Consider the following 17458-nt stretch of genomic DNA (forward strand, 5'->3'; position numbering starts at 1 on the left):
GCCTGTTGGCAGACTAAATCTGCATTACAAATATGTCTGCAAACATGACATGAAGGCTGGCAGCATTAACCTGCCATATGGCAATCCCATTAGATGATTGCGGTGCTTGGAGACAGACACACATTATTTGGCTGGAGAACTGCACTGCAAAATTCAAAGAAGAGCAAATCTGAAGGATGGCTGCGTTTCGAAGAGTGCAATTTAATTAGATTCACCTTTAAATGTGAACAATATCTAATTTCTTCCCCATCCCTAGTGGTGGGGTGCAGGTTTCTGTGTCTCCTGCTACCATGTGCCAAACTTTTAATGTGATCCAAAGCATGTGCACTTCAAGTAGTCCCTGACTACACAAGCAAAAAAATAAAAATAAAGGATGGTACTCATTAGTAAAGTCTAATCACACAGTGATTTAGTAGTGGTGATTGCTTCAGATTGCACATTAATGATGGTTGGATCAATACTTCCAAGGACCAGTGTTGAACTTTCTCTTTGCTAGCTTGGTGTGAGAGATATCCAGAATGCCTTTATGAAATCTCACTGTTATTATCTCTTTTTTGCTTTTCTCAGAACAATCCAGATGCTTCCTTCCAAAGAGGAAAGACAATTACATTGAACTTTTCATTTGCTTTCTATGTAGAAAGTTTTCCCCCTTCCAGTCCCCGAGTCACAACAGAACTTCCACTGCTGATCAAAGTTTCATATACTATGTCCAAACTATTGACAATATTTCTGGAAGGTCTGGGTTGAACTTTCCTCTTTCATATGAATATCTAACAATGTGGGTGGTGGTGAAACATCATTGCCAATTACCACCAGGATATTCTGTATGCTAGACACAGATAACTCCAAAAGTTATGCTTCGAGCCTAATGACATTGGATTTCAAAAAGGCATTTGTAAGAAATGGTATAAAGTGGTAGTGATGCATACAACATGTAATTGGAAGTCTCCAAAGCAGCCATACAGATAGCAGGGGTTAATAAAGTTTGGGACACTCTGCTTCATGTGCAAACTTAAGCAAACAATGAAATCTAATTGTTTTACAAAATAAATATGGCACCAAGATTCTCTGTTTGTTTTCCTGTGTGGAAGGCCTTTAAGATGCTGATCAAATTCCAGTCAGTTACAGATGCCTGTATTTTTTTCTGACTAGGATGTATATATGATATATAACTTATATATGCTATATTTAGGGAGCTAGTTGTCCCAGAAGCGTAATATATTAAGGACTGCAATAGGCGGCTTTCTTTATTCCTTAGGTGAGCTTTTCATACTGGTGTGTGATATATGTGTGTTTTCCTTGCTTATATTTTGAACTATGTTTCAAAATAAAAAAAATGTATGGGGGATGCAGGGGAAGAGAAAATACCAAGGTCACACACAATTTGACTAAAACCCTGTCATTTTCAATTTACATTATTAATTTGAGGGTCCCAGTTAAGGGATGGGACATTTTTCTGCTTCCTTCAAAATTCCTCAGATTCCTTGACTATGCAGGAGCCTGCAAATCCACCTCTTTCACTTCAAGTTAAACTAGATTGAATAGTGGATCTTATTTTTATACCCTCAATGCTCAAGTGACTCTGTATCACCCTAACTTACTTCACTGTTGTGAGGGGGAATGGTCTGAAAGCAATGAAATAGAGAATGTGCTTTTCACGTTGTCCTTATTTGCTCAGAGCCACTCGTATAATAGTTCTTTACAGCAGAAACGGTTAGAAGTTAATCACACTGTTTAACTGAGGTGGTTCATATGTTGGCAAAACTAGTAATTTTCTGGGGCATGACTCCTCACAACCTCACTATATTCACAAAACAGCATGTGCTATTTTGTTCAGCTGGGGCTTCCAGGAGAGCCTCTTTAAGGCAGGTCAATCAAGTTGGCTCAGAATCAAATCAGATCCAACAAAGCAAAGCACATCAGGACCTGGATAGCTCCAAGTGAGCCTTACTGGTTGAGCTGTAGGAGATGTTGTCTCAGCAAAGGACCAGAGTCATCTGAAGAATTAAGAAGGCTTTCAGGACCCCTCTTTCAGTAGCTGAGCTGTATGCAATCCCTAAATGGCCTGCAGCTGATTCTACAGACACATACTCCAGCATGGCTGTGGATCAGGAGATGCTACAAGGGAGTCATTCCCAGAGTATGAGGATCGAGAACCATGTTTTCTGGCTTGGATGACGTAGGAGGAGTGCTGAGGCCCTCCAGAGTGTAAACTGTGACTCAACCTGAGTCCTCATTGGGTGATGCTGGAACCAGGGTGCAGGGGAAATGAAACCCACCCCCATTTCTGTGATTATTCTACTCATTTTTAAATGGGCAGTTCCACATATATGCATATGTGCCTCATTCATTTTCCACTTCTTACATGAGGTGGCACATATGCCATTGTGAGTAAGCCAGGTGTGTGTGTGTGTGTGTGTTGGGGGGGGGAAGTGTTTCAAAATGTAATCGGGCCAACTTGAGAGTAGGGTGCCAATCTTTTAGCCTTTGCCATTTAAGAAGCATTTAAAGGGAAAGAGGTGCTGAGTTCATGGAAACTAGAATAACTAGGCAGGCTGCTAAGATCAGGCCCAGAATGGCAAGTTGTAGGATTCAGTGTGCAAGTTGGTAAAATGCAGGGGAAGTGGGGGAGGGGAGAAAGAGGACAGCCAAGCTCTCTATTCTCTATTATGCTCTAGTTCTATGATAACAAAGGAACATTCCATGTTGCTTCCCAGGTGTCAGAACTCTGAGACATGAACTGAGTTCCTTATGGTTATAGACTGTCACAATGCCAAATGAGTTACCATGAACTGTGTGTGCTCAAGCCTGAAGGCTATACAATGCAATCAGCAGATAGGACCACCAATTCCACATCCCTGATTTAACTGAACATTTTACAAGCTTTGTACCTACAAACAAAAGATCATTGCTCCCATTATGAATCATCTGCCCAAGACAACCCAGGAAATCCATAAACTGGTTGTATTTTGAACCCAGGTCTCCTTTTATCTGTCCACTGAATAACTTTATCTGTCCAATTATCTGTCCACTGAATAACTTTGACTTTTAAAGCAATTGCTAAAGGTGGGGGAGACATGCTTTATTTACAAGCTATGTCCTTCTGGCTTCCAATAATACCCCATATTGATCACCACAGGTAATTTCAACCCTTTCTGTAATGAAAGGTCAGTTCTCTGTACTTTGAGACTGGGAATGCTGTCGTAGTAATTCTGGTGCATTATTTTATAAATAGTCAACTCATTACTGTTCCATTTGAGAAATGCTAACACTTCAAACTTTCCAGCACCAATCATGCTCAATCTAGGCTCTAAATAAAGCAAATCTGGAAAGTATCCCAGGGCGGGCCTTGCCAGAACCATTGTTCACAGGCCCCAGCTGCAACACTGCATGCTGAAGCTTTAGATTTTCTTTGCTCTGCTCCTCTGAACTTTACCAAGGTTAAGGCAAAAATTGGATTGGTTTGCCTGTTAACAGCAACCAGGCCAGTGAATGAGCACCAATTTCTCTGGAGAACAGAATCAATGTGGACCATGGTGTTGGGGGATGGAAATTTGAACCCATTATATTTACATGGTAGAGCAAAGTTTAGTTCTTTGGAAGAGCCTCCTCTTGGTTAACAGGTAAAGTCCTTTAGAAAGAATGCCACCAAGGAGGAGGGGCTTGATCTCTGCTCCCAACTGAGTTCAGAGCCAGAAAGAAAGCTCATAAGCCTTCACAAGTACAAACTACATATAGAAAAACAAGACACAACATTCACTGGTATAAGCTCACTATGAGAGCTTGGCTTGTGTCTTTTCTGTTCTTTAGTGCTTTCCTGTTCTTTTTATTTCAGCTCATCTCTCTATGTTAATTTTGAATTGATTCTGACAGTCTGGTAAAATTCTCAGGATGTGATGAAACAGCACACCAGTGTCCACATTAAATAACTTGTGAGCTTGGATAGCTCAGTTGGTGTTGATAATGCCAATGTTGCAGGTTCAATTCCCCATATGGGACAGCTGCATATTCCTGCATTGCAGTGGGTTGGACTCTATTATTCTATGTAGATGTAATCTATGTAGATATTATGCACCCTCCCAAAATGTTACATATGATGTAAATACATCAAGCATCAGTACACAAGCTCATTTGGTTTTTTTTTTTTTACTTTGCTGAACCATTTAATCCTATGTGTCCTTATTTTTTTTAAAAAAGGTGTGAATTACCAAAGAGGGTGGGAGTGGAGGAGAAGAGCACAAGAGTGTGGAAGCCTTTTAAAACTGCCCGTGTTCTCAGCGACGCTGCATAGAAATGATGTTCATAGGTTCATTGCATGATGTTTCTTAGTTGACAATACAGCATAATGCATGTGTGTCAAGCATAAGAAACATCCATTTTTAAGAGTGTGCTTGATGGGAGAGAGATGACACGAAAGCACCCACAAAGAGCCAGCTCCTTCAATTTTTTAAACTTGGAACTTGAATACTGGGGGACGGGGGACAACCATGGGCTCAGCAGTTAAGATAGATGTGGCATATCTTTTGAAAACTCTCTTCAGCTTAATTGCCTATATATAGAGTGCTTTCATGGTTATCCCCAAATGCCATCTCCAGGTGACCTCTCGCTTATATTCATTTCCTTGGGCATCAAGAATTATGACTGCTGAAATGCTGAACTTCCCTGCTTTGAGGCCAGTAAATGTGATCTGACAAGTTACTAGGACAATTTCACCTTCCTATCAATGCAGAAGTGGAAAAAAGTGCATTAAAAACAGCAGGGTCAACAGCAAGGCACCGTGGTAAAGATGCATGTATGCTCAGAAACAGTCTGACTACGAATAGAAAACAGGCCAGTTTAAAAAGCTGAATAATTTTTTTTTAAAAAAAACCTCCAAAGTTGAGGTACCAAACTTCATTGCTGAGCTGTGGATTCAAGACACTTCTAAATGAAGCAAAACCTGGACAGAAACCATGCTAAATACATTAGAGGTTGGTAGTGCTCTCGTTTTGCTTTAATCTAATTTCTAGGTGGTGTCGATGGTGGGGAAACAGCCCAGAAACTGCTAATACATTGGAAAAAGCCTTTACATTTACACGGCAAACCCAATTCCTTTGAGGAACACGGGTTGCCAATGCAGATGGTGCCTTCGTTATCTTGGCAAGCGCTGCGGCATGTGTTCTTAATCAAACCAGTAGGACTAGTTGGGCGAAATGCGAGTCCAGAACCACAAGGGTTCTGCAGCAGGATGCATATGCCACACTGCACTTCCCCTTGATTCATGTAGATTATATGCCAATGTTGACTGAAGTCCAGAGGCTATTTGTTGGAAGCCTGCTTCACGCAGCTGATTGTGTACATAACTTAAGAAAGAGGGGTGAATCTGCATGCCTAAATGCCTGACTCCATGTGGAAATTTCACCCCCCCAAATCAACACACACACACACACACACTTTGAACATGTGAACATTTACCATATTTATGATTCTCTTCAGCAACATTGTCCCCCCCCCTTTTTTTTTTTTGCTTCTTCGGGGTCATCATCCCAGTCCTCCTCCTCTTTGGATTAGTCACACACATATATATTTAAATTAAAACACATTTATTCAAAAGTTACGATACAGCTTTGTCCACTGTCATAATATCACAGAATGATCACTCCAATCCTCAATCCCTCATCACTGTCATGATGAGGGATTGAGGATTGATCATTCTCTCTCTCTCTCTCTCTCTCTGTGTGTGTGTGTGTGTGTGTGTGTAGTCACATATATGATCCCACCTAATTAGGAGTCACATGGTAAATGGGATGGTGTCAAAATACTATGTTGCTAACCTGGCTTGGCTGTAGAATGAGATCACTAACAACAAAGAAAAGCAAATAATTTATTTATTTTTTTAACCAGTGTCACAAATCTTAGTAAATGGGAGCAATTATAGTACATAGTTTCATCTTAGACCTAGTTCCCTCCCTTCAGCTTGTGATGATTTGTCTGTAGCAGAGTAGGTGTTTCTATATTTTGGGAAATGTTTGTGGGGATACATATCCATTGTCTACAGTCTATCCCCCAAACCTTACTGGCAGACATACAAGTTTTGTCTGCATGACGGCTGTTAACGGAGAACCCCTCCGAAGGGTCAGAGCCAACTGGAGCACTCACTGGAAGAAAGAATCTCATTTTGCTGACATAATGTCAGTCAATGGTGCGTAAGAAGTATTAAACTCTGCACTGACTACCACCTCCCCTTCAAAATGTGATTGTTGCAGAACTGTTTCCTCTCCACTGCCCTTAAATAAGATTCCCGGTAAAAGATTAAAGGTAAAGGTAAAGGTCCAGTCGTGACCAACTCTGTGGTTGCAGCGCTCATCTCGCATTATTGGCCAAGGGAGCCGGCGTACAGTTTCCAAGTCATGTGGCCAGCATGACAAAGCCGCTTCTGGCAAACCAGAACAGCACATAGAAACACCGTTTACCTTCCCGTTGTAGCGGTACTTATTTATCTACTTGCACTTTGACGTGCTTTCGAACTGCTAGGTTGGCAGGAGCTGGGACCGAGCAACAGGATTTGAACCGCTGACCTTCTGATCAGCAAGCCCTAGACTCTGTGGCTTAACCCACAGCACCACCTGGGTAAAAGATTAGTTCACACTAAAATCTCATGTCAAATTTTGAGTCAAAGTCTTCTTGCAACCATAACAGGAACACATTTGTTTCCCCCAGTTATCCTTTGTGGAGTTTTGTGACGAATATCCACAAGGTAACTCTAAGTAGATGAATATTCTGTATATATTTCCAGAACTTTGATATTAGTATGTGATATTTGAGTTCAACATTTGGGTCAGGATCCACATTGCTTTATGCATGTGTTTTTGTGTTTAGGGACATCAGCAATTTTTACTTCACCTCCTGTGCTTTCTTGGACACCACTATAGGTTTTGTGCTAGCTCCTCTTCCGTACAGCAGCTACTGTTACAAAAATACAGAAATCCCCATTTAGAAGAGCACTCCAGTGTTCTCAATGAGCTATATCCAATGGGCGTGCTCCTAATACCCATGTGCCAAATGACTTTTCCCTGCTTGTCCAGGTTCAGATATAATACTTGGTTGGAAAAAAATTGAACTCCTCCCAGTCACATCAGAAGAGGAGGAAGAAGAATATGTGAGCCTGAGGTTCATGGTGGCTTGTTCCCATAATGATAAATCCTGACTTACTGTAATGTCTGAACGTAACATGCATACAATAAAACCAAACAATTATATATTTCCAACTACACACCATTAACATGCAGATAGTATACAGGTATAGAAAAACAAATCCCCACAATTTTGTAACTAGCATGACCAAGAATTTGAAACCAAGACAGGGTTACACTGAGGAAAGACAGTTGCTATCTCAGTTTTTAGTGGGGTAAAGTGAGGACTTCTTCCAACACATCATCCCGGACTACAAGCATGTCCTACCAGCTATTATGACAAACATTTTGCTTGTATATATATTTTAAAAGCTGGTGTTTTGTTTTCAAATCACATCAACCCAACCATAGGAAATTCTAGCTGGGGCTAATGGGAACTGTAGTATAGCAATTTTTAGAGGGCACCACATGCCCTGTTGGAGAGACAGTGGCTAAAGGAATATGTTATTCTGTATAGCTTTCCCCTACAAAATATAACATGATGTGGAAGACTCAAGACTATTTCATTATACAAAATACTTTACAAGCTCCTGAAATGGGTTTTGATGTAATTTTGACAATGAACAAAAGGTCACATCATATGGCAAAGGTTACCTCCGGCATGTAATAAAGACAGAAGAAGGAGGAAAAAAAGAAACGTTTGACATACTTGGATCTGACAAGATTGAGTCGGTTTTCGGCAAAAATTGGTCACAGCGGACTCCTTGGTAGCCCTCTTTGCACCTGGGAAAAAGGGGAAAAATGACAAACATACGCATGCGGTAGTGACAGGCTAATTGCAAGGCATCAGTCAACTGCAAACATTGCTCAGAAGGCTAAGACAGAGCTAAAATGTTTTCAACGACCTGGAGCAGCAGTGCAAGTGGTTCCTGAACATTCTACCTCCAAGAAAACCTTTCAGCATCCCCTCCCCCACTAAGGAACCCTATATGTCTGCTACAGGACCGGCGTGTTGCAAAGGACCATAGGATGCACACTTGGTCCACATGCTTGGCCAAATCTGTGGGGCCTCACCTTTGCCCCACTTCAACTGAGAGGTTACTACATTTTGTTGCTTAGGGCAGAGCAGCAAACAGTGCCTCCCTCCCTATATATCTCCAAGGTGCATAATACAATACCCATAGTACCCAAGGCTACTCAGGTTATTTTGGCGCTTAGAGAGATGCCACAAGAACCCTTCCCATCCATGACAGGAAAAAGAGCAATAGTTGTACATAAAGTACTAATAAATCTAAATTAACTAACTCACAATTTGCTGCTCTTTCATGACAACCTAAATCAGCTGCTTGAAGTGGTCACCTCACTCTGCCTAGCGACAGGGTACCTAAGGCTACATCTCCTTCACAAATATGACCAGCAGCCATAGAAGCTGCTTCAGTGTGGCAGGACCCGCACCTGGGTCTTTGTTATGGCATCAACACCACTATGTTATGGCATTGAAAGGTTAAGCTTTCTGGATATTAAAATATGTTCCCTAAGACCATTACTGTACTTGATATCATAGCAAGAAAACAGTGGAAAAACTGGTTTTGCTCTTTTTAAAGAAAGTGTGTAATATTATAAATTGCCATGAAACCATTTTTGTTTTAAAAATCACCATAAAATTTAAAAAAAAAACTTTTTTTTTTAGTGAGCAGAGGTTTGAACCCAGGTCTCAGTGGTCCAAGTACTTGATGATGCAAGTTATCAGTAAAGGGGGAAAACAAGAGATGTACAATTCATGGATGAACCAGCCCCAATATCACTGCAGTCCTGGATGTCTTCATTTGTCTGAGATTTTTTACTTTGGCTATTTTGACGTTTCAATCTGTTCAATCTGTTTCTGCCCATGGAGGCAGAAGCATACTAAAGCTACAAATATTCGGAAGTCAAACCCAGTCGATATTGGAAATCCTACTCTGACAGCCATAAGGATTTCTAGCCATTATTGCCCAATTCTTGTCTGGATTTAGCTTCAATTGACTTATCCACAGACAGTTTCTAAACACAGTTTGACACTTAGTAAGAGAGAACTTGGGCTGGAGGAAAAAGAGAGATATTTGGGTGTCACCGCCGGAACAATGATATGGAATTTCACATCTTTGTATAAATCCACCCACTTGTGTCAATAGTAAGAGAGAGGCAGAACAGAATTTTGTGGGTCAGGACTTTGAAAGGGCCTGGAGGAAGACCATCCTCAGACACACAGTGGTCACCTATATTCCTTAAGTATCTACTACCTAGCCATCCCCAACAGTCTCTGAGTATCTAGACTGTCCAGATGGCAATTGACAACTATGGAATACAAAACTACCACAATCACTAGGTATGTCTCTTGAAAATAATTCAGAAATTAACCCATCTAATTCCTGGGGGAGGGATAATGCTTTCCTTGAAGAGCAGTATTTTCATCATATGGAAGTCCCTGCTCCTAGCGCTTGATGGCTTTATTTGGGAAAGTTATGGAATACAGACCAGAACCAGAACCTGATTTCAGCAAATGGGGATGAATATATGGGACGCAGTGAGACGGGACACCAGTGAGCACAAAGGCACTTAATAATTTTTCCCCCTATCACCGTTGGGCCCACTTTCACTTGGTTATGTTGCCCTCACCTCTCAGAACAACCATTAACCCACAGATATATAAACGTTCCCAGAGTATAATGTCGGGGGACCTTCATGAGGGGAAAACTAAGAAGTCTCAGTCAGGTTTTCTGTTTAAATAAACAAGAACACTTTATTTAAAATCCAACGTAACATAACAACGTAGAGGGATAAAACTTAGGTACTGCTTTAGAGTTTGGCTCCTTTCCAAGGTTGTACTTTGCTTGAGACACACACTCCTTTAAACATTCCTGCTCCTGAGATACCTTCCGTATTACACTCAGAGTGGATGTTTATCTTGAATCAACTCACTCTCTTGACAGTCCCAAAATCTCCAGCTATCTCCCAACCTAACTAACCTCAATTCCCAAAACCCACTTCCGAACCAACCAACCAACCTCACTCCCCTTCCCTCCTCACACCAACCAACTTCCCAAATCCAACCAAGAACCAACCCTCCTTCCCGACCAACCTACTGTCTCTCCAGAATCCGTTTCTTTTATATTTTCCCTCCTGGAACCTCAGCCAATCAGAGGCTGCCGTGTGTTAAACCTTATTTTAACCAACTTTTCCATCACATACAGCCATTTAGGTTTTTAAAGATAAGCATCAAGAACTTGAATTAGGCTTAAAAAAGAAAATCAGTAATTGAAGAGATATCTTTCCTGTGTTGTCCCTGTTAGAAGACAACTTTCAGAGTTCTGCACTAATTACTGGTATTATTGGTGACAATAATTTGTATTAACTGCAAATTATCTGCAACAATTTGTATTAACAATATTATCAGGCTGCTGATATTCACTCCATTTTTCTGTAGTGCTTATAAATTTAATTGGCGGAACACAAGCATAAAACCAAGACTGTTTACAAACTATGCACCAAGGAATTCAAAATTCTGTGGCATGTATAAATAGTGAAAATTGAGAGAATTTTCATATTTTTTCAGCTTTTGCTAATTATGAGAAAGGACAAAGGGTTATGTAACCTTTGACCACAGGAATTTTGGCACAATCACTCCACATTCTGGCTTCTAGAATTTCACCAAATTATAGGCTATCAGCTTCAATCCCACACTCCCAATCTTGAAATCTAATAAAACTTTGCCCTACATGCATACTGCAAATGAAAATTGAGGTTCTCAGGATATACAATTCTGTTTCAACCCAATCACATACCGGTAAACGCCTGCACTTGAACGGCAGGACTGCAGAACTGCATACTGCAATACTCTTGAGCATAACACACAAATGGTGTTTTCAAGGTGTGAAAATATAAGACATAGCTGTCAACCCTCCCTTTTTTGTGGGAAACTCCCTTATTCCAAGCCACAGCTGTCAACTTTCCCCCTTTTTTTTGCTGGAAATTCCCTTATTCCAGCACCGTTTCCCACTGCTATCCTGGATTGTTAGATATGCCGTGGCCCGTAGATTATCCCCAGGACAGGTGAGGCTGCTGATCCCTTATTTTCAAATCCGAAAGTTGGCAGCTATGATATAAGAGCTCCCCTTTCTTGATTCGTATGACCTTAAGAAAATTAACTCTCCTACAGTCCATGCTGAAGAAGCCAATACATAAACACAAAAGATAGAAAAGAACTTTCAGCAACATGTAATGAAAGATGGACATGGGGCTACAGATTCTTGGGGTGAAATGAATTCAGCACGCTCATAAAATATGTCAGTATTCTGAACCATGCCAGTTACTATTAAGAGACTATAGTACTTGCTTTGTTTATAGAGGTTATGATGTTAGGAGCCTTATTCTAAATAATACATTGTGGTTTTGCACCATGCTTTGTTGTTATGCTTTATGTATTTATGTATTTATGCCTTTATCATTCATTGGTCTACGTGCTGCCTCTTTTGTCACAAGTTTCGGAGTTTGCAGCACAGTGGTTAATTGAGTATTCTGAACCAGGCAACCCTGACCCTCTCATGTTTTCCATTTCAGACTGCAGTCTGACCAAGATAAGAGTCCCCCCCCCCCATTTATTTACCTGGCTGTGGTGACAAGAGAGTCAGGTAGGCATGGAGGGAAGTAGTTAAATAGCTCTTGGTCCCTGGCATTTGAAATTATATTTCCTCGTATCCCTGCTACCTGCAGCAATGCTGTGGTAGCATTCAGACTTCAGAGAGGGAGGGAAAGTAACGCCCCCATCACCATAAAGCAGGCATTTCAGGTCTCACAGAGGAGCTGGAGGGAGGGACCCATCATCTCCTAATGCCAGGATTGACTTGGAATCAACTCTGCTTTTTGGTTGTTTGGTTCTTTGACCCAGTTCAGAATAGAACAGGTGTGCTTGGCCATCGCTACGCATGCTTCAGGGCTCCTTGTCTGGAGACAAGCTTGAAAGAAGCAGGAAGACAGGTGCTCAGGCTGAGAGCTCAGTCTACGCCAGAGTGCCAAATTGCTCAGAGTAAGGCCAGTGATCTGTAGCTTTGTAGGACCAAGTAAAATCCTCTTGCTTTTGTGTGTCACCTGCTCCTTGCTGAGCTGGCAGTTGTAACCCGTCCCTCTGGGTGCTCACAATTTGGCTCCAAAAAACTACAGCGTAGTCCAGGAAAATCCTTCTTCTGGCAAGTAACTGTTATGGCACAAAGGATATAATACCTGGGTTCGAACAGCAGCCCTGCCAGTTCAGGGCCTGTGACATTTTCAAAAGTCTTCCCATTTTTATCTGTGGCCCGTTGAAGCATATGGGAAAGTGAGTATTCGAAACAGCAAAAAAACACAACCACACGTTTAAGGGATTTGACTCACGCAGAATATGAACATGACATTATGTCTGGCTGTGGGTGGTCTCATCAAAGATGATAGCTCTGTATCCTCTGAGTGATTTGGCTGAGAAATTTCTCACTTCTACTGAAAGAGCGTTCACACCCACCAGCCCACTTGCAAATTTATACCGCATAAATATACTGTTTAAAAACTCTAAATCAGGTAATTATTAGGGTTGTCTTACCAGAAATTATAGGGGTTTGCTGACATAACTTATGTCAAGAAGAGTAAACAGACTCCCCCCACCCCATGCGGCGGCAGAAATGAGACTGCAATTTTCAAACAAGTTGACAAAAAACTACTAAAATTTTCCCCTTTAAAGATGCACTTGACATAACTTGCAAATGAAGCGCTAAAAGTAAAGAACTGTTACCAGTATCTGCATCTATATCAATGTTTATTTACTCAATTTCCTTTCCTTATTGAATTAGCTTAATTAAATGAAATAAGAGTTGAAAGTAGGTCAATATTAAACCTTCCACGTAATTTTTATAGTTTCCCTATAATCTATTCAATTTAAATGAATTTGGTTTTTTATGCATTTTTCTGTATTTATTCTTACTTCTCTAAATGTAAATTTTAGAAGTGAAGAAAAGTATATTCTTTATCCTCCCATTATTGAGGGAACAGATGTACTCAAATAAGGGGGCGGGGTGACGTTCTAAACATGCAAATAATGGGAGTGGCATCCAATAGGCAAACATAAACTTTGAATACAGGTAGGTAGCCGTGTTGGTCTGGATCGAAGTAAAATAAAAAAAATTCCTTCAGTAGCACCTTAAAGACCAACTAAGTTTTTATTTTGGTATGAGCTTTCGTGTGCATGCACACTTCTTCAGATACGAATCTGAAGAAGTGTGCATGCACACGAAAGCTCATACCAAAATAAAAACTTAGTTGGTCTTTAAGGTGCTACTGAAGGAATTTTTTTTATAAACTTTGAAGACAGTTCCTAAGCAACAGACGTAGGATATTTGCTGGCTGATCATTTTATTAGATCTGACATACATAATTTATTTTAGGAATGACTTACATTTGCAGTGACATCCATAAATTCTCAATTCTGCCAGACAAGAAAATAGTAGCCTGCCTACCTACGCACACCTATGTAAGCGTATAGATATGATTCTCCAGTTTTGATAGCTGGGTTTTTATTTTAAAAATAAATAAATAAGTGCTGCCTTATACATTTTTTATTTTTTGAAATAAGGTGGCCTAAAAGTATTCAAACATGGCAATTTAGATGAAGCAAAAATGTTTCCATACATATGGAGTTATAGTTCATTTCAGGAGGGCTGAACACACCCGGTGTGCTAAGTGGGATGATGTCACAATGCACAACATGAATATTATCATTCAAAAGCGCACACAACAAAAAGCCCTCAACAGGGCCTTTGGAGCATGCTCAAAGGCTCTGATACACCTGCCCCCTGTGACCACACAGTTCAATCCACATTTCCCTTGTGGAAAATGATGCAACCAGTGTCATTACGACAGTATCACCCTATACTGCTAGCCAGAAATGCGGAGAGATGCCACAATGAATCCCTTCCCCAATATGACTTTTTTCCCCATTTGGAAGAGGGTGACAGGATATTACCGTGGTTTTTGTTCCATAAGACACACTTTTTTCCTCCTAAAAAGTAAGAGGAAATGTCTGTGCGTCTTATGGAGTGAATGCATGGTTCCTGGAGCCGAATTGCCCAGGGGCTAAAGGCAGATTGTGCTTTTTTAAAAAAAAAAAAAAGAAAGAGCTAAAGGCTAACAAGAGGGAATGAGTGTGTTGAAAGGAACCCACTCAGCAGCTGATCACAAGTGATCAGGGAGGGAGATAAGGGAGTTAGCTCCCTTCCCAGCTCCTCCCGGCCCCTTGCCTAGGTCTCAATTGTTGTCTGCAGAGGGAGACATGTGACTGGCTAAGTAGATTATCTGTCTGGAAACTGTAGAAATGGGTCCCTTTCCTTTCCTAGAGAAGCTGCAGAACTGTGAGTTGAACCCCATAAAAACAGGATTTTCCCCCATTGCAAGGAAACTCAGCAACTTTGAGCTGATCCTAAAAAATGGAGCTTTCTCCCTTTGCAAAAAAGATGCACAACTCTGAACTGACCCCGCCCCCCCAAAAAACGGGGCTTTTCCCATTTGAAAAAAAAGCTGCACAACTTTGAGTTGATCCTTAAAAAAATGGAGCTTTCCCCCTTTGCAAAAGAAGCTTCCTCAAATATTTAATTGGGGGGTGGGGGTGGGCAAAGGCACGTAGGCCTCTAGGAGTTGGCTGCTATGCCTAGGACAATTCAAGAAAGCAATTTTTTTTCTTGTTTTCCTCCTCTAAAAAAAAACTAGGTGCGTCCTATGGTCAGGTGCGTCCTATGGCAGAGCAAATCAATGTAGAGAGCAGGATTTGGGCAGTAGGCCGTGACTGTACAGCACAAAAATGAATCTTGATGTTACTGTTTCTACAAAGACATCAAGATTATTTGGTGCACCCAGCACTTTTTGCCTCAATGCACACAATCACTTCTGCCCACCAGGACAAAAAGAAGCAGAAGACATCCCAGGGGGCAGAAGGCACTGAAAGCTGCACGGGCACCAGTAGTGGAATTAATTTTTAGAAACTCTCCATGCTAAATTAGGAGGGCAGAGCAGCCTGCTGGCCAACCCACAGAAAAATGCATGAAAGCCCACTCATCTCAAGTAGATGATTTAAAATGGGTTTTAACTGATTAATTCATCAGCTCCTGGGATTTAGATTCTTTCTGAAAACCACACACCGCAGGATTTATTTCAGAGCCCTTCTTGCAAGAAATACTGAACTGGTATCAGGTGTGATTTATTGTGGTCCCAAATCAACATGGTGCTCTGTGCTCCTCTCTATTCTTACTCAGATGGTGTGGTTGGCTTGCTTCCCCTGTCACCATCTAAAAGAGATTATCCAGCTGGCTCTCATTCAAGCCACAAAAAGCTCAAGCCAGACCAGACTGAAATAATGTCAAGGGAGAGAGCACAACAAAACAAAACAAACAAACAAACAAACACCCCTAGCTCCTTTGATGGAGGAAATGCCTCCTTTTTCCTGTTACTTCAGCTTCAAAGCCTGCAATGCATGTGACAAGTGTAAAGGTGAGCTTTCAACCACCCTCCTTAACTGCCCCCCAAACCAAGCCGCACAGTTCCCTGCCATTTTCTCCACTTCCCAAGGTATAAAATCCTTATTCTAAGGGAGGTGGAATAAAGAGGCAGTGTGGGGGGGGGAGCAGGAAATAGGGGTGGTCCCAACACCAAATTTTAAGTGCTCCAGGTTCTACACAAGGCTGGTTCCAAGTGGATGTTTTAGCAGGAATCAGCACCATTCCCGTAACCAACATAGAACATTTTTATATAGTTAAGACAACACAAAATGGTCATTTCCCCTTTTCTTCTCTTGCTGTACAGAGGCACCCACCTCCCCATTTCCTTCCAAAGTGATCACATGTCATGAAGTTGCATCACTCCCAGGGAGCCTGTTGCTATAGTTTCATTGTTTTCATCATAATGGTGGCAGGAGCCCCTTCAGTTACTTGGCCAGTTGTAGGCAGCTGTAATTATTTTATAATGGAAAAAAGCAAGAGGAGATGGGCATCCCTTGGACTACCCCATATGGAATCCACAAGGTTACCAGGGGATTTGGCAGATTTCCAGGCAGGAACTCAATCCAATCAGCACAGTTGGCAGATCTGCGTATTTACAGCTCTTTGAAACAGTTCCATTCAGGTCAGTGACCTTTTGGCATCTGAAAAATGAAAAGTTCTTTAAACATTTATTCCTGTCTGCCAAACACCACCACTACCACCACCATATCTTTCATTGCTATCATCTGCACCAATGTTAGAATCTGTTCTCAACTCTTTTTACACTGTGGCATTTTTTTTTTTTTACAGTTCAGGCTAATTTTTTAATGTTATTACTTTCAAATTTGGATAGCAGAAACATATAATTAAGACAGCATCATTCTGAAAATGCCGCTTCCTGTTCATTATATGTGCAGCTGCAAATTTGATGAATGTCAGTGAAATATGCCATCTGAAAGATCGGTGCTGGAATCTAGAGAAATACATAAAATAGCAATCCTCAAGGTTTTCAAGTGGGATTTTTTGTGATTCTGTGTTTGGGACTGTCAGCAATGGAACTAACCTTAGAGCAGTAGCAAAGCAGGAGGAGCTGACTATTGAAAGCACCTGATTAGGAAAATAGGGAAAAATGCTGAACATGAGCCCAGGCCACAGATTTCTAGAATAAGTGAACAAAGTTGTAGTAGTTGTAGTTCATATGCTCAGTTGTGATACTCATCTAATAGAAGTGTGTTCAACAGGTGTGCCTATAAACCAGTGTATTCAGGATGCACACAGCACATATATGTAAATACCTAGAAATACCTTTTTTCCAACTTGGGAAATATCACAGTAATGAAGCCTACACACTATGCATTCATCAGCTCCCATACAATATGATCTTACATAAGCATGGGGCACTTGCTCCAGTCTTGCAAAAACCATTTCTGCCCAGCTAAATATGTGAAACAGTCTTTAGGTGTATCCATTATAGATTGCCCAACTCCACAGAATGATTTCCCAAGAACCATAATTTCAATAATGGGAATATTTATCTAGATTTTTTTTTGTCTTCCCGATAACAGTTTCTGACATTTCCCCAGACACTATTGCTCCTATCTCCCTGTTCTTGCACAGTTTGACTGTGTTAACAGGGGGATTTTGAGTGCGGAGGGATTATACATATAAGCTCTTTTGGCAACTGTCTCCTTGCTGCCAGGGTTGTTTCTGGAAGACTGCACTCAAGAATTATCAATGCATAAAGCAGAGCAGATTAAAATGATTAGAAGAAAGACCTGACATTGATCAGCTGGGAGGATGTACAGTAATTGGTGTTGG

At 41.0% G+C, this 17458-nt stretch overlaps 1 protein-coding gene across 2 annotated transcripts in view; it reads right to left on the reverse strand.

The window, feature by feature from the left end:
• The window catches only part of NRG3 (neuregulin 3), a 565161-nt gene that overhangs the window by 141445 nt on the left and 406258 nt on the right, over positions 1-17458 (reverse strand). The window contains exon 3 of one of the 2 annotated variants that reach the window (XM_035138508.2): positions 7822-7895. In XM_035138508.2, the coding sequence (XP_034994399.2) occupies positions 7822-7895 (74 nt within the window). Of the gene's footprint in view, positions 1-7819; positions 7896-17458 lie in introns of both variants that reach the window. The other variant, XM_035138509.2, reaches the window with a different exon arrangement.

Source organism: Zootoca vivipara, chromosome 5 (assembly GCF_963506605.1).
Source record: "Zootoca vivipara chromosome 5, rZooViv1.1, whole genome shotgun sequence".
Taxonomy (NCBI): Eukaryota; Metazoa; Chordata; class Lepidosauria; order Squamata; family Lacertidae; genus Zootoca; species Zootoca vivipara.